General features: G+C 45.8%; 1 protein-coding gene across 3 annotated transcripts in view; it reads left to right on the top strand.

Moving 5' to 3' along the window:
- Positions 1 to 25,083, top strand: part of NCK2 (NCK adaptor protein 2) — a 154,323-nt gene extending 129,240 nt beyond the window's left edge. For all 3 annotated transcript variants that reach the window (XM_045445548.1, XM_045445547.1, XM_045445546.1), the window contains 2 exons: positions 2,843 to 3,564; positions 23,594 to 25,083. In XM_045445548.1, coding sequence (XP_045301504.1) covers positions 2,843 to 3,564; positions 23,594 to 23,788 — 917 coding nt within the window. In that variant the 3' untranslated portion in view covers positions 23,789 to 25,083. The remainder of the gene's footprint in view (positions 1 to 2,842; positions 3,565 to 23,593) is intronic.
- The last annotated feature ends 409 nt before the right edge of the window (positions 25,084 to 25,492 follow it).

The raw sequence follows: 25,492 nt of genomic DNA, 5'->3' as shown, positions 1-25,492 counted from the left end.
GGTCTTTTGAGAGGCAGTTGAATTAAAATGAGGTCTTTAGGGTGGGCCCTAATCCAGTGTGACTGGTGTCCTTGTAAGAAGAGGGAATTAGGACACCGGCATACAACAAAGGGAAGCCCATAGTAAGAAGGCAGCCATCTGCAAGGTAAGGAGGGAGGGAGGCCTCAGAAGGAACCAACCCTGTGGACACCTTGATCTTTTCACTTCTAGCCCCACAACTATGAGAATATGAATTTCTGTTGTTCAAGCACTGCCCCCCCCCGCTCCCCCCCTCCCCCCCAGTCTGTGGTACTTTGTTATGGCAGCCGGAGTACAAGGATACAGTGCCATTGTTGTCCATGTTATATGGGTAACAGAACAAAGACACAGATTAAGTAACTTGCCCAAGAGCTCCAGCTAGTAAGTGGCATAGTCAGGATTTTCCTCTGGGCTGTGCTGTCAGTCACTGTGCTGCCATCCATCCCCCGCCCACCCCACCCCCCTTTCCAGAGTTGCCTCAAAGACTATTTGGGTCACAGTAGAGCAAAGCAGGTTAGTTTTCCATGGTGTGGTTGCTGTGTGGGATGTTCCGGTCTTGAGAGAAAAATCTAAGCTCCATACGGGCAGGAAGCATGCCTGTCTTGTTTTTCTTGGTCTCCCCAAAGTCTGGGAAGGTGCCTGGTAAAAACTTGGTGGCTAAAGTGATTATTTTGTGCTTGAAAAGAGTTGGCAAAGTGCCGTATTCGTAAGTCGGTTGTGAAGTGTCTCTGACAGTGTATTACGAGGTCCAAAGTCTTGCGTTGTCTTTTCTGCTGACTTTGACACCTTTGTGTGCCAATGAATATTCTAAACCCTGCTCTTCTGTACGTATTTTCTTAAGTAGTTGTCGTTACTCACAAACTTGAAAAGGTGTCTTAGAAAGTTACTTGTAAATGTTATTTCTTGAAGTGATCATTACCAATAAAAACTGTCCTCTGCCTGGTCATGGCTGCCCCAGCATGCTGACTCTTTGATGAGGCGATGAGGCTTAGAATACCCTGGTGCCTCGGCCTTCGAGACAGAAGTGTACTTCCGTGAACTGTCTGCTTTCTGGATTCTGAAGCTAGTGAATCACCCCAGTGCGCTCTCACGCATAGCTAACCTAACCTAGGTTTGAAATCATACGGAAGGACTCATTTGATTATTTAGAGGTTCATGTGTTCATGTAAAGCAAGTTAACTTGTAAGTAGAAATCTAAAATTTTAACTTAGTCTGATATCCTGGTTTACTCTCGGGTCTCCTACACACTGAAAATGCTGTGGTATAAAAAACAAACAACAACAACAAAAAACTGCCAAAGCCACTTGTTTCAACAATGTGTGTATTCACTTGAAATGCCTGTAAGTGACCACTTCACATCGCCTGTAAGTGACCACTTCACTTCACAGGTGTCACCCCACCTGTGCTGTCCGAGTGCCTTTCCGCTCAGGGCCCAGCTGGTGGTGCAGAGCCCGGCACGTGTCCCAGGGCAGTGGAGTCTTAGCCCAGGGGTGGGTCGGCCATAGAAAGCAGTGCACAACTCTCCACAGCAGAGGAGGATCACAAGCCAGTGTTGTGTTCCTCTTGAACTCCTGTTCAAGAATAGAAGCAAAGGATCATTCTGTCTTCACTCCAGTTGAAGGCACAAAATGAGAGAGAGGTACCAACTACCCATAAAAGTGCTTTGGTGTCATTTTGGGGGGAAAAATCTGCAAGTGGCCACAGCTTCCATACCATGAAAATCTCCACACTAAGTTAGGGGCTTGTGCAGGGCTGGTGGGCAGGCAGCCATCCATTAGGAAAAGCTGGGGGACGTGGCCCTGACCAACCAGTCTAGTGGCACACGGTGGCTTTGGGTGCTGATGTGCCCTCCTCCCCTAGGCTCACTTCTCAAGAAGGCTCCAGAGCTTTGTGCATGTTAACCAGGCTGCAACATTGTTCCCTTAGAGCTTTTCACACAGTCTTCCCCATGCACAGGAAGAAAGAAGGTTCACATTACAACTCAGCACTTACTCCCTTATGTAACTGAAGCCGTACTACTGTGCTTGAGGCAGATTTTTCTTTCTTCTTCCCTTAAACCAAACAACTCAACACACACATACAAGCTGGTCACAACCCATTAAATGATTGTTTTGATCCACTAGTGGGTTTTGAATCAACCTGAAAAATTCTGCCTTACACTTAACAGATCAGCTGATGGGTTTCTAATTGGCTCATCACAACATGTGGGAAATGAGTCTCTCGTTTGGAAAGGACAGAATTGCAGGAAGAAGAAAGAAAGGAGGGTATTGGTTTCTGCCATCAGGGTGCTGCCAGGCGGTTCTGTGGCTGGTTGAGGGGGTGGGGGGAGGGCAGGTCCTGAGTGTCCCCTGAGTGGAAGAGGCCGTAGGCTGGCCACGGGGAGCCAGGTGGGAGCCAGGCAGGTAGCTCTGCTTCTTGCCTAGTTCATTAGTCCAACTTCCCGTCCAGTACAAGGCCAAAGACATCTTGTCTATGCCTTATTTTTCTCTCTGAGGAGCATAGGAATTATCTAAAAATACCACCTTTGGGAAGGAAACTAGCTTTCTGCTGTTTTGATCTCTTTTGCACCGCTAGTACTCTTAGAAGTGAATGAGAGAGCAGGTGTAGGAATTCCCAGTTTTTACAAAGGCGCCCCCCCCCCCCACAACTGCCCAAGGCCACTGTCCTGCACCTTTTCCAGTGGTGGCTGTGGGGTGTGCCTGCGGTGGCTTTGTCCCCATGTGTCGTAGGGACGGGGAAGGCGTGTCCGAGCACCAGTGATGCCCTGAGCGTGCTGGCTGGCACCGTGCTCCGTGCCCACTGAGCCCTTGCTGTGTCTCCACAGGCCTCGGCAAGACCAAGAGGAAGACCAGCGCGCGAGACGCATCCCCGACCCCCAGCACAGACGCCGAGTACCCAGCCAACGGGGGCGGCGCCGACCGCATCTACGACCTCAACATCCCTGCCTTCGTCAAGTTCGCCTACGTGGCCGAGAGGGAGGACGAGCTGTCCCTGGTAAAGGGGTCGCGCGTCACTGTCATGGAGAAGTGCAGCGACGGTTGGTGGCGTGGCAGCTACAACGGGCAGATCGGCTGGTTTCCCTCCAACTACGTCCTGGAGGAGGTGGACGAAGCGGCCGCAGAGTCCCCCAGTTTCCTGAGCCTGCGGAAGGGTGCCTCCATGAGCAATGGCCAGGGCGCCCGGGTCCTGCACGTGGTGCAGACGCTGTACCCCTTCAGCTCGGTCACCGAGGAGGAGCTCAACTTCGAGAAGGGGGAGACCATGGAGGTGATCGAGAAGCCCGAGAACGACCCCGAGTGGTGGAAGTGCAAAAACGCCCGGGGGCAGGTCGGCCTGGTCCCCAAAAACTACGTGGTGGTCCTAAGCGACGGGCCCGCCCTGCACCCCTCGCACGCGCCGCAGATAAGCTACGCGGGCCCCGCGTGCAGCGGGCGCTTCGCGGGCCGAGAGTGGTACTACGGGAACGTGACGCGGCACCAGGCCGAGTGTGCCCTCAACGAGCGGGGCGTCGAGGGTGACTTCCTCATTAGGGACAGCGAGTCTTCGGTAAGTGCCCCGGGGTGGCCGAGGTCTGCCCCGCGCAGGGAGGCGCCGGGACAAAACTGCGCGCCTGCGCGGCTGCGTTATGTATATTGCGTAACGCGGCTGGTCTGCTCGATTCCCTTTCCACGCTGCGTGAGCTCGCTGAAAATAGCGAAAGAATGTTTGGGGCTCTTGTTAACATAGAGCCCCAAATATTTGAGGCTCCGGTCAAGCTAGCCGAATGCGCTGTGCCTGTACTCCTGCGTAAGGTTGCTGCTCTGTAATTGACTTAAATCTGTTGAGGGTGTAAGTAACTCAGCTGGGGGCTGTTGCCGTCATTCTCCTGCAGGTGTAGTTTCACGGATGGGATGGTAAGTAAAATGGTTTTCAGCTCACGAAGGTGGCTCTACTGAGATCACCTCTTTTCTGTTCTACAGACAAAGACATCATTTTCTTTCCAGGTTTCCCATTGTGTTAATGACATCCTGCCCCCCTCCCAGGCCCTGGTGGTTGACTTTGTTTTCTTTCTGGGTCCTGGGCATGTCGGTTCTCAGCAGGAGGGGCCCCTGATTTCTGACACAGCCTTTGTTGGTTGGTTGGTTTTTCTTTTTAAACCATACAGTCCTACGGTCATCTCTGCTGCAGGCGGCACCATGGAGTTCATCTCTGAAAAGCTTTTAAAGCACTTATGAACAGAATTGAAAAGCAAAAGACAGTGCTTGAGAGAGATGAGTTTGTGTTTGTGCACTGAATCAGAGGTATGGGGCCACTTGACTTGTAGCAGATCCCTTTCCAGCAGCAGACAGATTTGGGGTTTGTGTTTCAGGTATGCGGCTGAGCCTGTCTGGAAGAACTGGGCCAGTGTCACGTAGGATAACCTTTTCTTTCGTGTGTACATTGTGGAAATACTCAACCTGTGTTGTAGATCTGTTTGAAGATATGCCTTGGTAAGATATGATAAGACGCCCCCAAAACAAGACTTCTGTAGGCAGCATCCATTGTGGTTACATTGTATCGGTCTTGGCAGGTTTCAGTTTAATTTTTTAAATGCAAACTATAAGACTAGTAAGTGTGTGATCTGTATGTAATTTTGGATCCTCTGGAAAGGTTGGTAGCACAATGAGTAAGTGCATGCTCAAGACTCCTGTAGAGTGATCTTGGAGGAAATCAAGGCCACAGAAGTGTTTTTCCTCTTTTGAGAGACAGACAGCTGTGATCTGTTCTTCGAGGCAGGAGGAACATCGTGGTGGTGGAAACCAGACCCCTTATGGGGTCAGCAGGTCGCGAAGTTGGCAGTCGCCTTAGATGTGCTGCGGCAGGCACACCGGGCCTGGATATTAACTGCATCTGAAAACTGAACTCTGAGATTTTCTCATCCACCCACCAGAGTTTATCATTTCTGGCAAGACATCAGATTGAATTGTTCTCACGAGATGTAAACTCTGTGCATAGCTTCCTTTTAGATCATGCTTGAGGCTTAGGAGAGCTAAGTATGCCGCACTTTTACCTCTTTTGAGCAAAACTTAGAGGAAGCACTGGAAAACCAATTATGGAATAAGGTGATTGGTCCAGAGTACTTAAGGGATAAGTATAATCCAGAGTCAGAAAATATAATCTTGATTTAGAAATTTTGAGTTTAAGGGGCACCTGGCTGGCTCAGTCAGCGGAGCACATGACCCTTGATCTTGGGGTTGTGAATTCGAGGCCTGCGTTGGGCGTAGAGATTACTTAAAAAAAATTAAAAAAAAAAAAAAAAGAAATTTTGAGTTTGAAGATACTTCCTAGAATATAGAGGGGCCAAAGCAACCCCCAATGTGGAGATGTTAGCCCTCTTCATTGTTCTTCCTGTTCTAGGGCTTGGGGCCAGGGTAGATGAGAAGAGTGCCCTCTAGGTTGCTGGCCTTGGGATGGACCCACTACTTTTCTGTGAGAAGAACACACTCAGGTGGTGTCACTATCTGAACTCAGAGACCAACTCCTTTTCAGTAGGGAGGGAGGGATACAGGCATACTTCATTTCCTTGTGCTTCTCTTTGTCATGTTTCACAGATAAATTTGTTTTTCATAAATTGAAGCTTTGTGGCAACCCTGTGACAGGCAAGTTTAGTTGGCAGCATTTTCTACCAGCATTTGCTCACTTTGTGGATCTGTTATGGTAATCTGCACTCAGTGATTATGATTCCTCGAAAGCTCAGGTGATGGTTAGCAATTTTTAGCGATAAAGTATTTTTTAATTAAAGCATGCACGTTAGTTTTTTTTAACGTCATGCTACTACACGCTTAATGGACTAGAGTGTAGTGTGAACATAACATTTCTATGCACCTGAAAGCCAGAGAATTCATTCGATTTGCTTTATTGTGATACTCACTTTACTGAGGTGTTCTGGAACCGAACCTGAACCTGCAGTATCTCTGAGGTGTGCCTGTATTTATGTTATTTGGGTTCCAACTCAGCACTTGAATAAGCTCCAGTGTCTTGTTTGTCTCAGATTATTAGAGAATATGCTGACTTTCTAAATAACTGAAACATTGTTTATGTTGTATTTTAACCATTTTTATGGGAGCCTTTTTAGATTTTCTGCATTCTATCTTAACTTAGAAAACCGAACTATGACATAGTAATGGCATGACGTCAGGGGGATGGAGAGGGGAAGGGACCTGCGTCAGCCCTGCACCCTCACTAGCACTGGCTCCAGCTCGAGAGTGCCATATGACCTGACGGTGTCCAGGGATGCCTGTCCCAGTGGCTTGTGCCATGACACGTGGCGTTTTCTGCCGTTGGGATGCCTGCTTTGTGCCAAAGGGAGGCTGCAAGGGGCTCCAAGGGACGTTGCTGCATTTCTCCTAACAGCAGACCTAGGTCTGCTTTTCTCACTCATATCCAGGTCACCAGAGGCTGTTGAGGAACTTTCTGGATGGACAGATGGACGGATCCATTCCTTATTAATCTTCCACTGTCCATTGACTACCTCTGCCTCTTGCCAGGGTTTCTCACGTCCTTTCCTCTCCTTCTTTGTCTTTTTTTCATATTAATTTTGGCATTTCTAAGATGACAGCCTGGCTTTGAAAGCAACCACCAGACCAGTGTGAGCCCTTAATCTAGCAGCCATAACCTGACATCACATCGTATCGTGCCAGAGTCAGAAAGGTTTCTGATGCATTGGGCATACCTGCTGGACTCAGAGACATCTTCTTTTCATTTCCTTTTCTCTCTGGCAGTTTTTGGGCCGGGGACTTTCCTCTGACTGAGGTTACCACAGGACATCTGACTTCTAAATAAGCACAGTAGCATTTTTTAGAGTGCATCTTCAAGGTATGTATCATGTTTTAAGATCTCCTGAGTGATTCCAGTATAAATAAGCTAGGCTCTTGCTTGACGGTATCTTGCATTTAAAACTATTCAGTGTTTCTCCATTTTGAAAAATACAAAATATACCCAAGTTTGAGCCCTAGGACATGTGTGCTTTTGGGGAAGGAGAAGTACATATTTTGGAAAAACAAACACAAACATGGCCACATCCTGTGATATCCAGGGTCCGTGAAGTCCTGGGTGTTTTCTGTCAGCCATGTTTTATCGAGGAAGGAATGAACAAACCAAATGATCCTGTTCGGGCTCTCTTTCCTGTCCTGAATCTTAATACTCATTCTTTGTGTTCTCTACCATCTTTTCCCCCTTCCTCCCCACTTTCCTTTCTCATCTATAACTGTCATTTATCCCCAGCGGCTCAAGGTGAAACAGCCTCGTTTCTTAGTCTCCATATTCCATTATCCTTCCTGCACCTGCTAATCCCTAGCTCATTAACTCTAGAAAATTCAAAGTTCCTACCTGCTCATCATACATTCTTCTGTATTTGTCCATCCTTCTTCTGTGGATGCGGTTGGAAAGTGGTACTTACAGTTAAGAATAACCAGCGGTTAGGTTTCTGGATGAACTGTTAGTTGTCAATAGGTTAGTTTTCCATTTGCTCTCATTCAGAAGGAGACAGCTTATAGCGAGGATGCCGTCACCCAAGGTGACTAGCTGGATGGTGTCAGCCTGTAGTTTACGGAGCCGTTTTCCTCTGTAAGACTTTAAAAATCCCAGAAAGATCACCTTTCTTCCTCACATGTATTATGTTCCACAGTAGGATTTGGGGACTGATTTTTGGTCATACAATACATTTGCTTCTGATAGAGAAAAGCTACCTTGCTGAAGATAACTGGACGTACATATTGTCCACATGGATAGTCATGTGTTTCAGTCCTTGCTGTTTTTTAAAAATCCGTTAAGAGCGGGATGCCTGGGTGGCTCAGTCAGTTGAGCATCTGACTCTTGATTTCTGCTCAGTTCCAGATCTCCTGGTTCATGAGATACATCCCTGCATTGGACTCTGCTAAGCATGGAGCCTGCTTAAGATCCTCTCTTTCTTTCACTCTCTTTCTGCCCCTTGTTTGTGCTTGCTCTCTGTCTCCCACCAAAAACAAACAAACAAAAAGACACCGTAATTTTTTTTTTTACCAGAACTCTGTTTTGGGATGATATCATCACTTTGTTTCTCTAGATCGGTGATATTCAAACTGTACCGTGTGCTAGCATCTCCTTGAGGGCCTGGTAAAACAGACTGCTGGGTCCCACCCATAAAGTTCCCGACCTGGGAGGTCTGGAGCCTGAGAATTTGCATTATTAGCACATTCCTTGGTGATGTTGATGCTGCTGGTCTAGAGACCACACTTTGAAAACTGGTAGGCAATTTTAATGGTTTTATACGTATTTACAGCAATTGCTTAAACTCCATTTCTGCTTAATAGTACATTTCCAAGAATTATAAACATGCTTAAAGATGAACATTTTCACTCTTGTCGGAAAGATTCTTTTAGGTAGAACTGTTGACTCCTGTTGAGTGGAATTCACCTCCTCAAGTGCTTTTCTGTTTATTTATTTTTTTTAGCTGTTGAGAACTTGGTAACAAAGTGGCTGCATTTGCTCTGTGTTCCTGATGGAGAATGGGAAAGAGTTCAGTCCTCAGAGTAGAGTGAAGGCGCTTTCGTAGCAGTTCGGGGGATGGGGAGCTATGGAGTCAGTTCCTTCCAGCAGTGACTTACTTGCTCATGAGCTTTCTAAATCCACAGTCTGGCGCCCTGATTCCTAGATGGTTTCTCATAAATGGGTTGATGTTAAGAAAGAGTATAGGTTTTACTGTGATCCGTGCATACCTGCATCTTTCCAATTGCAAAACTTACAAGCTGCTTTTTGATTGTCAGGCTTTTTGCCCAGTACCTAATGGACACTTTAAGCCTAGATTTTTAGAATATTTCTCACTTTAACTATATCTGATTCTTCAAACCAGAAGGACCTGAACCATCATTTAGTATGGGCACTTCTCTCAGAGTTCACTGCTCCTCACCTGTTTCATTCATCCGACTCTTAGATGGCTCAGAGCCTTGGCAGTCCTGGCTAGCACTTCAATATTTACCTTAAAACAAGCAAACCCACGCTATTAACTGGCATATGTGAAAAAGATAAGAGTCTTATTTGAAGCTATTTCTTAAAAGGTAATCAGTCACAAATCTGCTCAAGGTGTCACTTGTAATTTTTTGCAGAACCCGACAAGGCTTCTCTACTGTGCCCTTGGCCTTGGTTAAAGGCGTGGCGTCCCATTCTCTCTCCCTGGAAGGCGGGGGTGTGCTGGTCGAGTTAAGTGAGCACTCTGCCGGGGAGCTCCCGTGTCATCGCAGAGTGCCGATAAAATTGCATGTAACCAACGGACAAAATTACTAGCCTTTCGGTAATATAGAAGGCACCTGAGAATCTTAGAATTTCAGCCCCAAAGCCATTATTTATGGTGAAGGGCTTTAAATGGAGTTTCATTTCTGCTATGTTACAAAAGAAAGTAAATGTTACTCAATCCATTGATTTGTTTTTGGAGGGATATAAATGTCGAAAGCAGAACAGAGAGTAGTCTGTGGCCCAGACTCACCTGACTTGTGACATGTAAATGAAGCAGGTGCAGGTCAGCTGAGCAGGCCCCCTCAGGTCATTGGGAAGCTGCAGGTGGCCACTTTTCTCTTTGTGTTGCTGATAATTGCTGAGTGGCTTCTCTCTTGTCTGTATCTTCCTCTCTGGGTCCTAATGTGTCATCACTCTTTTCCTTCTTACACCTGGGTTCCTGGGTTCTTGGACTGGGCTGTCTCTTCCTCCAGACCTTCGTACAGATCTAGAAAACTCTAGAACACAGCTCCCTTCCCCTGCACCCCCATCAATGTAATGTCCACACGTCTTTCGAGTCTCATTCTGGCCACCTTTGCTCTTGGGAAGCCTCTCCTGACCTGCAGGCCTGGGTCACATGCTCCCACATGTTCCTGGGACACAGGGCAGTCTTAATGCTAGGGTGTCATTGCCCCCGGACATGACAATGTTGCCCCCTTCAAAGGCCAAGTCAGCACAGAGAATGCATGTTGTGTCATGTTGGCTGTTGAATCCTACTACGTTGGTGGGACTCCCGAGAAATATTCTTTGCATTAACTGATGAACTAATTATCCAGAATGTGCATAATAAATTCAATATGGGAATCAGCAGCCAACCAGTACAGAGTGCTAAGGATTCCTGAGTTGTGTCTCTGTGCCTGTGTTCTCCTGGGGTTGTGCTAAATGCACTGTTGAGCTTGAATCAGAACCGTGGCCTCTGGCTTACTTTTTGCTGCCACGAGAGGGGTCCAGACACCATTTCTTCAGGCCTGCAAACATAGTAGGGAGGGAAATGGTCATCCAGTAACCACTGGCAACTGAAGAACAAGCCTTTCAAAGTAACACAAAAAATATGTCAAAGTAAATAATTTATCCGTGAAGGTGTTCAGAAATATTTTCATAAAAATCTCTTAGATCATGAACTACCATTTATCTAAATATTTATATTGCTCTCATAGAAAATCACCAGAACCTGTAAGAAATGTTTTTCCCCAGTGTTTTAAAATATTTAATGCTATAATGGAAAATTTTGAAAACTGGGTCAAGGAAGTTTTTAGCATTTAATATATCAGAAAGGCTTATGTGGAAAATACATGCTATACCAGTGTAAGCCTCTGGGTCGGTTGTTTTTTGTTTTTCTGTGTTTTTTTTCTGTTGTTGTGAAACGATTTCTTTTTAGCTGTGGCTACAGAAATAGCTAAAGTTGTCTTTTAGACTGAGATTTCCACTTGGTTTCTACAAGAAGTTAGGCTCACCTCTCAGTAATCTCACAATCACTCCACGAAATTAGCAATGAAAGAGAAGCATAGAAGTCGATAGGATTTTTTTTTTTTTTTTGAACTGGGCATTTTTGTTTTGTTTTTAACACACGTGCGCAGACGCATACTGAGGGGCCGGTGAGGCTGCAGGCCCCAGCAGGTGCACGCTGGCTGGTCCATGGGGCTGTTTCCTGCTGTGGATGTGGGTTCTCGGCTGGCGAAGGAAGATCGCACACTCCACTTTCAAGATTGTGGAGTGAGAGATGCTGAGGAACCGGGACAGATGGAGAAATGTTTAAATCCGGCTCTGGTCGACACTTGGTAAACATAAACGTGATTTTCTCATATGTAGGTAGGTGCCTGGACAGCGGGCTCACAACTCTTCTCCCCTTAAACAGAGGGCCCCATGTACTGCCTGCCAGGGGTCTTTACCACGTGCCCTTTGAAAGCTGATCTTTTGCAACTTACGGAAGGAATTTCATGAGAGGTGTATACGTTTTGGTCTTAAGCTGCGTGCATGGAAAGTGCTTGCCTGGCACAGATGGTTTCTCGGGTATCTCACTAATACTGCCAGTATTCAGATATTCTAAGAGTGCCCATTGGGTGTCCCAGCCAGAGCCAATCAGGATCCTTGTAGCATTCTGGGGAGGTCGAGAAAAAAGTGATTCATAGAAAAAAGTCGAGTTTAGGGATCATTGTTGCCTGACCCCAGGCCAAAGGAGAGCAAACATTTTTGGTTCAGGAGTTGTGTCTGAGCCACGTCTCCAACTGCCATGTGTCCCTACCCGCCTCCCCCCACCAGGAAAAACCTTTAACGAGGATCACCAGGTGTTGCAGGTGATCTGAAGAAAATGTGGAGTTCTTTTGTACCACTGCTGTGCCCTCCTCACTAGGAGGCGATGCGCTGGCCTCTTGTGACCTACCCCCCCCCCCCCCCCCCGTGTCCTCACCCATCCTGACGCCTCGGATTCCTCTATCACATTCCTCCTGTCCCCACCAAAACTTCACAAACCTTTTTAGACTAGCATATAAACTTTATTTAAGAAATGTTTTTTTTATGTGACGAAATGTACATTACAGAAAATTCACCCTTTCAACCATTTTTAAGTGCAGTGGCATTACGTACGTTCCCATTATTACGCAACCATCACCATTCAAACTTTTTCAACCTCCCTGATTGGAACTGTGGACCCATTAAATACTAACTTTCCACTTCCCCCTTTCCCCAGCCCCTGGTGACTTTCTCCTTTCTGTCTACCTTCTGTCTCCATGAATCCGACTACTCTAGGTACCTCATGTGGATGGAATCAGACAGTGTCTGTCTGCCCTTTTGTGTCTGGCTTATTTCACATAGCACAATGTCCTCAGCGGTTCATCCATGTTGTCACCTGTGACAGGATTTCCTTCCTTTTTTAAAGCTGAATGATATTGCATTTTATGCATCTACCCCATATTGTTTATCAATTCATCTGTAGATGGGTAATGGGTAGCTTCCACCTTTTGGCTATTTTTAATGATGCTGCTGTGAACACGAGCGTGCAAATATCTTTTCGAGTCGCTGGCTTCCATTTTTGTAGATGTGTACACCCAGTAGAGGGATGGCTCGATCAAATGGCAATTCAGTAGTTAATTTTTGAAAGAGCTGCTATCTGTCTTCCACAGCGGCTGCACCTAGACATTCCCACCAGCGGTGCACAGAGTTTCTCCACATCCACACCAGCAGTCGTTACTTTCTGTTTTTTGGAGGTTTTGTTTTTCACCATAACCACCCTAATGGGTGTGAAGTGAGTGACAGCTCACTGTGGTTTTGATTTGTATCAGCACGTAACCTGTTAATCTCAGCTGCACTGGTTGCTTGTGTGGGGATGTTTCTTGTGGCACTCTCGCTAAACAGCTCCTTACCGTGGCCTCTGGTGGCATGGCCAATGTGGGGTTGAGTAACAAAATAGAGCCACCCCCGTAGAGCTTCTAACACAGAAAGCGGTTCTTAGGAATTGCTTGATTTTTATCAGTTAGGTCCGTGAGTGGAATTGTGTGCAAACTGGCCTGCTCACTCCCTTCTTCCTTAACTCTCTTCACCTTTTTGAAAGTTCCCACCAGATTATAGTCACTGGAAATCCTACAGAATCAAGCCTGAGTAGTTCCGCAGACAAACAGGAAAAGGCACATGTAAAATTTTCCTCAGCCTCGTAGCAGTAATTCTCAAAGTGTGGTCGCTCGCTGCATCAGTGTCACCAGAGAACTTGCTAGAAATGCAGAATATCAGGCCTCCCGCAGACCTGCTGAATCTGAGTGTGTGGGATGGAGCCCTGCACCCTCCGTGTGAATGAGCTCTCCCAGTGATTCTGATGCTCAAGTTTGGGAACCACTGAATTACGGCCTAGAAAATTGGTTCCAGCCCTTTTGAGCAGCATTGTGTTCTATGGCAAAATTCGGAATTGAATTTTTGGATGCCATTTATTATTGATCATTTACACTGGGCATGACATGGCAGAAAGACAAAGAGTGACCAGGACAGTATTCTAAAAGTCTAACCTCTGAGGTATTTACATTTAATTTTAGGAACTATGTTTGGGGAGGCAGCGAGGGATATACACACACATACGGGTACTAACTTGAAAATGGGGCACCTGGGTAGCTCAGTCGGTTAAGCATCAGACTTCGGCTCAGGTCATGATTTCGTGGTTCGTGAGTTCAAGCCCTGCATCAGGCTCGTGCTGATGATAGCTCAGAGCCTGGAGCCTGCTTCGGATTCTGTGTCTCCCTCTCTCTCTGCCCCTCCCCTACTCATGCTCTGTCTCTCTCTCTCTCTCAAAAATAAATTAACATTAAAATTTTTTTTAAAAAAATGGAGAGTAAACACTGTCATTTAAAGATTGGGTTCTGTGGTTGATGATTTATGTAGAAATGTTTATTTCAGGAGGTAATGAGAACAATAATGTTTGATCTTGTCACAGGTGGATTGGCTTTAGGCCTGTGGAGTAAATATTTCAGAGACACATTTAAAGAAGAACAGAAAATGCCAGTGACGACATAATCTGATGCAGAAACAAAGAGAGTAGTATCAATTGACAGCTAGTGGCCTAAGTATAGACAGTGAGTCAATTTTGATTAAAAAAAGGCTATATTGGACAACCAGGCCAGGTGATTTAACAGAATGATAAAACTGAAAGGAAGCTTTTTTGAGATAAGAACAGAGAGAGTATTGATCAGTGGAATACAATTTGCCTCTAATCCATAGGTTCTCAGATTTTTGTGGTAAAGGAACTACTTTTCTGGGCAAGGAGTACCTTCCTTAAAGAAGTAAGAAAAGGGAAATATCCATTTGCCAAACAAAAGGAAAGAATGATGTAGCTATTGACAAGAAACCAACAAGGTGACCTCTATTTGGAAGTGGAGAGAGTATTAAATATACGTATAAATGGTTGATAATCAAAAGCCAGCATGACTGGAAATCAGCCCAGAGTCTACCTGGGAGACTTGGCGAACCACACAAAGGACAATTTCAACTCCCCAAAGTGAAAAAAAAGTAGAAGTTTAAGAATCAGGAGTGCTTGGGAGCAAGGGTCCTACCTACCCTCCCGTTATTTCTTCCCACCCACACGCTTAGAAGAAAATCATATTAGTACTTAAGCTATCAGGGATGGAGGTAGAAATAAAGGATATTACAGATTGTTCTTGACTTTATTTATTTATTTATTTATTTATTTATTTATTTATTTATTTATTTATATCAATGAGAAAATAAGGATTAAATCTTGAGGAAAGGAGAGGAATATTTGACCAGGGCATCTGTTTTATAAAAATGCAAAGTGCTTTTCAGCAAGTATTTCAAACAGTGGATATCAAGCTGATGAACCTGTAGAAACAGTATCAAAGAGGGTGTGTTCTTTAGTTTTCTTTTCTAAAAGTGATCGCTTGTGAGCAGAAATTGCAAAGAGGGGAGATGTGAGAATTACCTAAAGAAATGAATAATGGAAGAGATGGTCAGAATTGGAAATTTGTAAGTCAGTACAATTTATTTATTTTTTTAATGTTTATTCTTGAGAGAGAGAGTGAGACAGAGTGTGAGCAGGGGAGGGGCAGAGAGCAAAGGAGACTCAGAATCCCAAGTGGGCTCCAGGCTCTGAGCTCAGCTGTCAGCACAGAGCCTGACGCGAGGCTCAAACCACGAACTGGGAGAACATGACCTGAGCCAAAGTTGGACGCCCAACCGACTGAGCCATCCAGGGGCCCCAAAGTCAGTACAGTTATTGAACGTCTACTCTGATCCCAGTGTGGACATGTGGAGTTAAATCAAGTTCTCGTCCTTAGAGGGATTATATTCAAATAGGGGACCTAAAACCTAAACAAAAACAATGATAACATATTAATAAAAGCCCAGAGAGAGGTTGATTTTCTACCAGTCTATTAATTGTCTTTATATTCCACTTGGAAGATGACTTCCTGAAAAAAAAAGTGGGGGGTAAAATGAATTGCTTATCCCAAATGATAATTCTTCAGAATCTCTGGTTCAAAAGCTTTGAGAATAGAAAAATCATTCCTTCAAGGAACAGTCAGAAGGAGAGAACAAGAAGACATGGTCTGATGTTATAATATTTGAAAAGTTAGCATGGCGTTCAGCCAAGAGAAATGGAACCAAGTAAGTATAGTGTTTGGAGAAGGAAAGGGAAGAAAATGTGGATAATGGGAGGAATCTCAAAAATGGGAATTGAAAGGGGGGTAGGGGGGACGTTGGGAATTGAGGGCAGATGTTTCAGAATTGAAAAGAAAGTATAAGACTGTATCTAGTTAGATTTTAGTGCAGCCAAAGAAAGTTTAACAAACATGGTAGCTGTGATGGCTTAAAAAGATGTCCACAAAGTCTTGATTGCCTGCCCTTCGGGAGGAACTGCACTTAATGACTCACTTCTAATGAGCAGAATGTGGTAGAAGTGATGTTAGGTGATTTCCAAGACTGGGTTGTAAAAGACAGTGTGGCTTTTCTCTTTCTCAGATCTCTTGATCTTGAGGGAGTCAGCTGTCAGGTTGTGAAGAGACTCAAGGGTTCCTGACTGGTACATGCGAGCAAACCTGGTTCTTGGAAGCAGCTCCTGAATCCCTAGTTAAGTCTTTAGATGATGTCTTGACTGTAGCCCAATAGGAGTTGAGTGGTTCCAGCTCAAGTTTTAAGGCACTTCCAAATTCCTGAGCCACAGAAATTGCAAGTATAAATGTTCACCGTATTTAAGCCATTGAATTTGGGGGCGATTTGTTACACAGCAATAGACAAGTAATATGGTACTCCAGGTAGAAAACAAGACTATAAGAAAGGCGACAGTACAAAAATGACAAAATTCAAGAGACATAGCTTTACCATTTGTTGTTCAAAGAAGGAGCAAACAAGTAGCTGTCACGTTGGTAATGTTTATTTTTCCTCTGCTGGAAATCAGGAGACCTCAAAGATACTTGGTGGCAGGTAGTTCAGCGGCTACCTATTGAGTGCCTACGTGTCGGATCTGGTTTTTTCTCTAGCATCCGTAAAAATGAACTAGAAATGAGCCTTTTGGTTCAAGGTGCTTGGAGCGTAGTAAGAGAGACAGATGTAAACAAGGATGACCACGTGATCACGAGTGAAGTAAAATGTGATTCTTCTGGGTTGCCTGGGTGGCTCAGCCAGTTAAGTGTTGACTTCAGCTCAGGTCATGATCTCACGGTTTGTGAGCTCAACCCCCACGTTGGGCTCTGTGCTGACAGCTCAGAGCCTGGAGCCTGCTTTGGATTCTGTCTCTCCCTCTCTCCCTCCTCCTCCCCCTCAGAGCTCACGCTCTATCTCTCTCTCAAAAATAAATATTAAAAATTTTTTTTTGCGGGGGGGGTGGTGCTTGGGTGGCTCAGTTGGTTAAGCATCTGACTTCGGCTCAGGTCACGATTGCGAGGTTCATGAGATCGAGCCCTGCGTCGGGCTCTGTGCTGACAGCTCAGAGCCTGGAGCCTGCTTCGGATTCTGTGTCTCCCTCTCTCTCTGCCCCTCCCCTGCTCATGCGCGTTCTCTCTCTCTCTCTCTCTCTCTCTCTCTCTCTCTCTCTGTCAAAAATAAACATTGAAAAAAATTTTTTTTAATTTTTTTTTAATGTGATGCTTCTGCAACAGAAGATAGACCCCTTCTAGTTTGTTTGGAAAGTTAAGTATTCTCTAGAGATTCTAATCGAAAGAAATCTTTTAAAAGTTGGCAAGATGCTGATTGCTGTGTTTATAAAGTTTCATAAAACAAACTTAAAGAAGAGCCCCTAAATGGCAGTGTTCGCTTAATATTTCCCCAAAGATGTTGTACTCCTGACATGACTGTAGTTTATTAAACTGTTCCAGTCTCTTCCCAGTTTCAGGAATTCTATCTGTTTTGCGGTTGAGAAAACTGAAGCAGCAAACCATTGGGAAATTTGCCCAAGGTTGTGTTGCTAGTCGGTAAAGGAGCCAGAATATGAACCCAGGCAGCCTGGTTCCACAGCCTATAATACAACCAACTGTCCTCCTTCTCACTTAGTGTAACTGTACTAGAAACCTGGAGTCTGAACAAATCACGACTTGCCCAATGTCACATGACCAGTTTCTGCCTGTGTCATAGTGGACCGATTTCTTACAGACTAACACTTCTGCTGAAAACAGCTAGAAAAGCTGGGCAAAACCTTGAAACAAACAAAAAGCAACCAAGAAGTAGTCTTTCAGGAGCCTATGGTGCTGGGGGCAAAAATTAGAGGTCAGGGCCACCAAGGAGTCATGGCCCCAGAAAAAAAAAAAAAAAAAAAAAAAAAAAAAAAAAAAGCCAGGCCTTTAGTATGGGCTCTCCAAAGTCTACGTACTAGAAACCCAAAGCAAGCCTGAAATAAATCACACTGTCATTAATTCTGTTCCTCATTGTATTAAGGTGTTCTGTGTTACCTTCACTGAGTAGAGAAGCAAAAGCAAATAAATCTCTGGAAGACAGTATCAGCCTTGCAAACCTCGTATCAATATGCAGCATTCAAATTAAAGTACCAAAAGATAAGGCTGAATTACCAAAACCAAAGAGGGGAGAAAAAGAGAATAGAAACAGACCTACAGAAACCCAGATTTTGAATGTGTAAGTGTGGTTTTTAAGGTGAATGGATTCGTAGTTTCAGGAAATTCTGTAAGATGAATTTGAGTCGAGAATTAGAAGTAATAAACAAAAAGAGCAAAGTGAGAATTATAAGACCAAAAAATACAGTAATTGAAATTAACAACTTGGTGGGTTTACAGTAGATTAAACACAGCCAAAGAAGGGATTAGTAAATGGGATGATAGCTCAAAGGAATAGAAATTTTAGGTTTCTAAAACACACAAAAAAAGAGAAAAGCACAAGAGATTTTGCTATGGACCGAATGTGTGTGTGTGTGTCTCCCTTTATCTCCTGCAAAATTCACATGCTGAAGCCCAGTACCCAATGTGATGATATACGTGGGAGGAGCCCTCATGAATGGGATTAGTGCCATGAGAAAAGAGACCCTAGAGAACTCTCTTGGCCCTTCTGCTGTTTGAGGACACCATGAGAAAATGGTTATCTATGAAGCAGGAAGCAGGCCCTTACCAGACACCAAATCTGCCAGCTACTTGATCTTGACTTCCTTGTCTCTAAAACTAAGAGAAGTCCATTTCTGTCTTTAAACCACCCAGCTTATGGTATTCTGTTATAGAAGGCTGAACTGAGATTTATAGGACCAACTGAAAGGTTTACCGTACACGTAACTGGTGTCCCAGAAGAGTGGATGGTGAGGAGGAGAGGTAGGCAAGAGGGGGAAGCAATATTTGAAGCAGTAAATGCCAGTGCCACATGACTAGTGGATGGCCGGGCCAGGTCTAGCTTCAGATTTATCGTCTTCAAAACATTTTTCATTATGACACATAGCACCCAGAAAATGTCGTTTAAGAAGTATGTGTTTAACCCAGGTCAAGGTCAGGAAATAGGACACTACTGGTACTCCAGAAGCTCCTGCCCACCCCCATAGTAGCTTCCTGATTGCACCACGCCTCCCACTAGAGATAACTGCTACCTTTGATTTTATGATAATCATTTTCATCATTGGTTAAACCTATGTGTATATCCCTAAACAGTCCATTTTAGCTTTGCCTGCTTTTGAATCCTGTGGATGGTATCATACTGCAGCTATTGTTTTCTCATTTTCTTCTCTTGGTCCATACTGTATGAGATTTATTTAGTCCACGTTGATACGTTATGGGACCTGGTCTGGATCACCTGGCGGAAGAACCAAGTGGCACTCGGAGATCTCGGAAGGCAGGAGGTTTATGTTACACCAGCGGGCTCAGAGGAGATCACTCTCCAGAGGTCTGAGCCCCGAGCGTAAGCAGAGGGAACAATTTGTAGCCTGTTACTTCTGCATTCTGCATTAGTAGTAATTTGGCACGTGAAGCAAGCAGCGCAGGAAGAAGAACCCAGAAGTCTTAGGAGTCTTCGGTGGGGGACTGGAAATTTCTCCATCAGTCCTGTTGGCCATCTTATAACAGATTTTTCCCTACTAGATCGATTTCATTGTTTGATGAAGTATATACCTCATCTATGTGTCCATTTTCCTGTTGGTGGAGATGAAGAGTGTTTGTACTTCGACGTCATTATGAGTAATGCTGCTCGGACGTTCCTAAACCTGTAGCCTAGTACACATGTGCACGCTTCTCTAGAGCACTTCTCTAGAACACCTCCCCGCAGTGGAAGTGCGGCGTTCTTAAGAATGCCTGCACTCAACTTCTCCATGATGCAAAAACGGTAGCGCTGGCTTCTACCCCCACCAACCACGAAGACTTCCCAAGTCTGGCACACTTTCCACCTCACAATCGCTGCGACACATTGGCCTCCCGAGGAGGGACACTCAACAGGCTTCCGCTCTTGGGCCCCGTCATGGAAAGCTTGTTTACTACCTCATGGGGGCCTGTGCCTTCCGATCAGTAACACCCCAAAACAAAAGCGTGTGTGGAGAGAGAATGCGGGGCTGGAGTCTGTTTGGGTCCTCTTTTCTCAGCGTAGGTATTCACACAAAACCCTGTTAAGGTTCTTTGACAAGCTTTAAGTGAGGGTCCAGAGCACAGCACTACTGGTCGAGGGGAGTGTGGCATGGTTTTTTTCACCCAAGTCTGCCAAGTCGTTCCAGAAAACCAGCCTGGAAGGACCATGGAAATGTGGACAAGACTGGTGGCACTGCCTTCCCAGGGGTCCTCCCCTGCCTCATGAGCTTTCTCTGGAGGCAGAGTTGTTTTGACTCTGGAGCCTCTCCATCTCTGTCGGGCCCAGGGAACTGGCCCAAACTGAGGAAAAGAGATGTTAGAGCATTCTCCCCACCTGTGTCCCAGTGTTTCATCGAGGCAGTTTTGCGCAGCAAAGTCTGGAGCAGGGCCGGACCCCTTAATTTTTTTTTTTTAATGTTTATTTATTTTTGAGAAAGACAGAGCATGAGCAGGGGAAGGGCACAGAGAGGGAGACACAGAATCCAAAGCAGGCTCCAGGCTCTGAGCTGTCAGCACAGAGCCTGCTGTGGTACTCGAACTCACAAACGGTGAGATAGTGACCTGAGCCGAAGTCAGATGTTCAGCCAACTGAGCCACCCAGGCGCCCCGAGGCCGGACTCCTTAGGATCAGGAAGGCATCCACAGCCTGGAGGTGAGGTTGGCCATGGAGCTCCCTCCTTCGAGGGGCTACTTAGCCCATCAGTCATGTTCATACCTTTTTCACATGGCTCTGAACATCTGAGAGCGCTGCTGGTAGTTGGCCCAGATCTCATTTCTGTTCTCAAACTGTCTCAGCATCCCCTGGATGGCTCAATGAAACAGAGATGGCTGGGCCCCACCCTGGAGTCTCTGAGGCAGCAGGTCTGGGGCGAGGCCTGAGAATTTGCTTTTTCTGGCTGATTCCCAGGTGACACTGCCACCGTTACTGGTCTCGGGAGCACACCTTGAGAGCCACTGGTCTAGCTCCTCTTCAGGCTTCATTTAGTGCTGGTTGTGAGAACATGTAACTGCGTTTTAGTTCGTAGATTGGAAATTCCACTCAGGATGCATTGAGAGTGCCCCAAATGTTCAGCATTCCTGCTTGACATCAACTTGGTTCGTTCTGTGTCCTGAACTTTAAGCCTAGTTTCTGCTCAAGAGCCCATGAAATTAACAATTACCTTCTCTGCTGCATCAGTTTTACTGGCGTTAACACACGCATACACGTGACGCGCCATGATGTTACATTAAGGAGCTTAAATTAGAAGCAAATCTCCCTGGTCAGAAAGTCATCTGGTCATTTGGCTTAATGAAAATTGGGTCTGTCATGTACTGACCCTGACTCATGTACCGCCTCCACGACGATGCTGCTCTGTGAATTGAGAAGTATCTATAAAACCAGCGTAGGGCCCCGCTTGTGCTAAACTGTAAAGGTGAGGTGGCCTTCTGTCTTCGCCGAAAGACACAGACTCCTGTCCCAGAGTACATATATTTCAATGAAATTTACTAGAAGCTTGAAACTAAACCTTGCCTTAAGGAAGACGTGAAGCCCTCAGGAGAGGGTTGAGTGGTTCATAACTTGTATGTACTGTCGCACGCGGTTGTGGTGTCCTGATCCGCTAGGACTAATAACTTGTGACAGCCACGATGATGCCAACACCGCAGGCCTCGCTCACGCGTGGAGTACCCGTCAGGCCGCACCTGCTTCACTCCGTTCTTTTTTTAGAACAGTACACAGCCACCAGCTTGGGCGATGATTCTGAGGACGCTGACGCTAGGCTGCATCTATCTAGTTCGGTCCTGCGAAAACAGTCATGATTTGAGAATTATGCAGTCAAGTGATTGCTTAGAACCAACGCCGTCTTGTGCTGTTTGCTGTTTAGAATATTACGTTGATAGGGTGGGTTGACCGGATCGTCTGTGACATCAGGGTTCGTGATGATTTGTTTCTAAGAGGTCTGGTGTGGGAAATGCTCTTCAAGTTCTGTGTCCTCCTCCCCACCCCCGACCCTTTAGTGGCCATGATTCTGAAAATCACATGTAAGCCTGAGGCTGAATCGGAGAGAACTCTTCCTGTGTCTTCCTGAAGGTTCACCCTGTTACCACTTGATGTTCCTCTGGGACATCAAGCCCTGGGATGAAGCGTGGAGATAAGATGGGGCTTTTCCCTCAAAGGTTTGTTTCTGCTTGGTCTGTTTGAGACTGAGGGATACATAAATACAAACTATGGATACAATTGTCTCTTGATTCTTTTATGATAGCAGCTGTGACTGGTGGGTGAGCCCCGAGGTGCTTTTACAGAGTTGAATGTCCCCAGACATCCATTTCCCTGAGCTGTCATTGACTTCATGGGATTTCCACTTGTCTTGCAAGATTGGCACACTTTGTATCAAATGTTTGTAAACTCTGTGTAAGAGACAATGGCTGAGATGCTTGTTCATTTTGTCCCTGTGGGAAGGACACAAAGCTGGGTGCGTCCTCAGCAGCAAGAAGGTGCTGGGTATTGGGGAACACTGAATCCTGCTTTCGGAATTCAGTCACCAACTGTAGTAGCCTTGGGGCGCCTGGGTGGCTCACTCGGTTAAGTGTCTTGATCCTGGCTCAGGTCGTCATCTTGCAATTCATGGGTTCGAGCCCCACATTGGGGCTCTGCTCTGGTGGTGTGTAGGCTGCTTGGGATTCTTCCTCTCCTCTCTGCCACTTACCTGCTTATGGTCTCTCTGTCTCAAAATAAATAAATGAACTTTAAAAAAAGAAAAAAAGAACTGTAGTAGGCACTCACCATCTGTATGGCGAAATATGGCGGTGGAGAAGACATGGTCTACCTGGCCTAATGCATAATGAAGGAATAAGACATGCGTGTAAATTATTTATTACAGAGAAGTTACTAGAATGCACTCTGCTTCTGCCACTGGAAGCTATTGCTTTATGCTATGTGGCCAGACGAGGAGAAAGAACTTCTCTTGTTTGAGAATGGGGAGGCTTCCCCAGGTGGAAAACCTTATAGCTGAGCCTTACAGGAATAGTTGTCCAAGGTGGGGGGACAGGATGGCTCAAAGAACAACGTGAACAGATGTGAAAATGGCACTAGAGGTGGGACATACTTTCATCTCCTTCATTTTGATCTGTAGGCAGGGGCCAGGAGACACAGCCCCGATGGGCTGTGGTGGGCAGTAGGGTTTTATTCTGAGGCCGTTGTGGGAGGCCAGCCTCCTTCCACTCCTCTCCTCAGCCTCGCCAGCTATTTAGTGCCTCAGAAGAGGCGGGACCAGTTTTAATAAAAATAATGGTATCTTTCTAAAAATGTATTCAAAGGTAAGCAAGGCACTGACATAATCACAAATTTAAACATTTCTCAGGAAAATTTGTGCTTAAACCATAGTACAGCCACCCCCCCACCCCCCCCCCCCAGGATATTACCAACCATGTTTAAAATGCAAGCCAGAGTTTTCAACTGCTCTTAAAGTATTTATTTTTAAATAGCTTAGAATTTGAACATTTTTGATGGCTTAATTTCTGATAGTCAGCAGAAAGGAAATCTCTAGCTGCTGCCTATATGCAAATCCACTTTTTACAGATTCCCAGTTTATCCCAAATAGGTTGGGAAATGTGAAAAGATGCAAGTCTCTTGAGTCTCCGGTTTTCACGCTAAAATCTATTTGGCACCGAAGCTGTACTAAGCAAAATGCAGTTTTGCTCGGGGTCCGGACATGTGAACCCTGGATGGCCTCCGGGTCATCCTCAGTGTCAGGTGTCGTAGAAGACACCGCAGGAGACCGGGCTCCTGTGCTCGCGGGTGGTGGCGATCCCCCGTCTCCTGCGCGTGGCCCACCCTGACTCGTGTTCTATTTCCTCCCCAGCCCAGTGACTTCTCCGTGTCTCTGAAAGCATCAGGGAAGAACAAACATTTCAAGGTGCAGCTTGTGGACAATGTCTACTGCATCGGGCAGCGGCGGTTTCACACCATGGACGAGTTGGTGGAACACTACAAAAAGGCACCCATCTTCACCAGCGAGCACGGGGAGAAGCTCTACCTCGTGAGAGCGCTGCAGTGACGGCCCCTGCCACAGCCACAGCCACCTCTGGGCCCTCGGGGCCGCACTCACCTCCCCAGAGCCGAGCGGACGGCCCCCAGAAGCAGCCGCGCTCACGGGCCCTCCCGCAGCGGGCTCCGCTCCGTCCGGTGGTTCATCATCGTCTCTTGGCTTCCTTTGCCTCATTCATCTTCGCGTGCAGGTCGGTTTGTTTGCCACTCGCCTCTCTCCTCTGCCGCGCCGCGCCCTGCCACCCACTCTCCAGCCGCCCTCCTCCCGGCCAGGTTCAGGGGTCGGGAGGCGAGGAGGAATGTTCCTTCACTTTATTCCTGTGCAACTGAAAACAGCCTTCGGGTTGTTCACGCTGACAGAACCCCTCATGAAAAAGACATCGGGCACGGTTTGAATGCACCAAAGCTGCCGTTAATTATGTGAACTACAGTACGCTCCGAACGCGGGGTCCGTGGGCCCTGGGCTCCCTCTCCAGCCAGGCGGCACCTGCGAGGTCCCCGGTCCTGGCAGCCCTGGCTCCGTGCCCCTCGCCCCTGCATGGCTCCCAGACTGTCCAGGGAGAGTGGACGCGCTTGCGGGTAGCAGCACCAGAACCACCAGATGAGACAGTCGCGAGGAAACTCCAGTGCCTTCGGGGCTATGCTTGCAATAAAAGAAATTTCCTTGAAAGTCCGTCCGCAGAAGCCGGACCGGTGACTCCGAAAGACAGAGGTTGTGGTCATTTCCCCCCAGATGTGCCATCCGCATAGTGCTTTTTCCTCTTGCCCTTCGGCTTGTTTAAATTTCACAATTATGTATTTAATTCTCAAAGTAATATGTATCTGTAGCCATTTGTTGACACTAATACAGATGATTAAGGAAAACAGCTGATCTTTGGGGAAGGGGAGCTACCATACACTTACACACACACACACACGCACGCACACACACACACCATATATATATATATATATATATATATATATATATATATACACACACACACACACATATATATATATACACACACACATCCATGGATGTGTGTGTGTATATATATATATGTGTGTGTGTGTGTGTGTAAGAACTATTTGCTTTACAGGGAATTTTTCAGGGTTTACAAGAGAATATGTGATTGGTAGGTAAAAGACACACAGAATGTTTATGAAGAAATTGCATTTTTTTCTTTACATTTGAACTTCTTTATAGTTGAAATATACAGTCTTGAGATGGCACATTCCTACAACTGAAGAAGGGGTCTCGAGACCTCCTAAACTTGCATACTCAGTTTTTTGGATATTGTAATAAAAAACGTATTATGAGAAGACTATGTGTGTATTGATCTTTGGGAAAACTCAGACTCAATACAGGGGAGTAGTCGCTCTAGCATTTACTGAACACTCAGTGCCTACAGGGAAACATTTTTAGAGAGGAGGCTAATAAATTTATTATTTGTGTGTTTTCTTCTTCTACCACCACATCCTTGTATGTTGAAATAATAAATTTGAATTAGTGAAACTCTCCAAGAGAAAGCAGAATCTCAAGCCTGGTCTTAACTTTACTCTTTGGAAATTATCCGTCACACAATGTTTTCCTAAATGTTCATCAGCCCCGCTTCTCAGCTGCAGCTTTTCTCTCTTCACCCGGGTCTTAACTTTCATTTGCTCAATCGGTAAACGAATCTCGAACGGTCGCGATGTGCCAGGCACTGGAAAACAGGATTTGTGCCTTCGC

Source organism: Leopardus geoffroyi, chromosome A3, assembly GCF_018350155.1.
Source record: "Leopardus geoffroyi isolate Oge1 chromosome A3, O.geoffroyi_Oge1_pat1.0, whole genome shotgun sequence".
Classification (NCBI taxonomy): Eukaryota; Metazoa; Chordata; class Mammalia; order Carnivora; family Felidae; genus Leopardus; species Leopardus geoffroyi.
The sequence above is the reverse complement of the archived record's forward strand: the minus strand, read 5'-3'. Positions and strand labels throughout refer to the sequence as shown.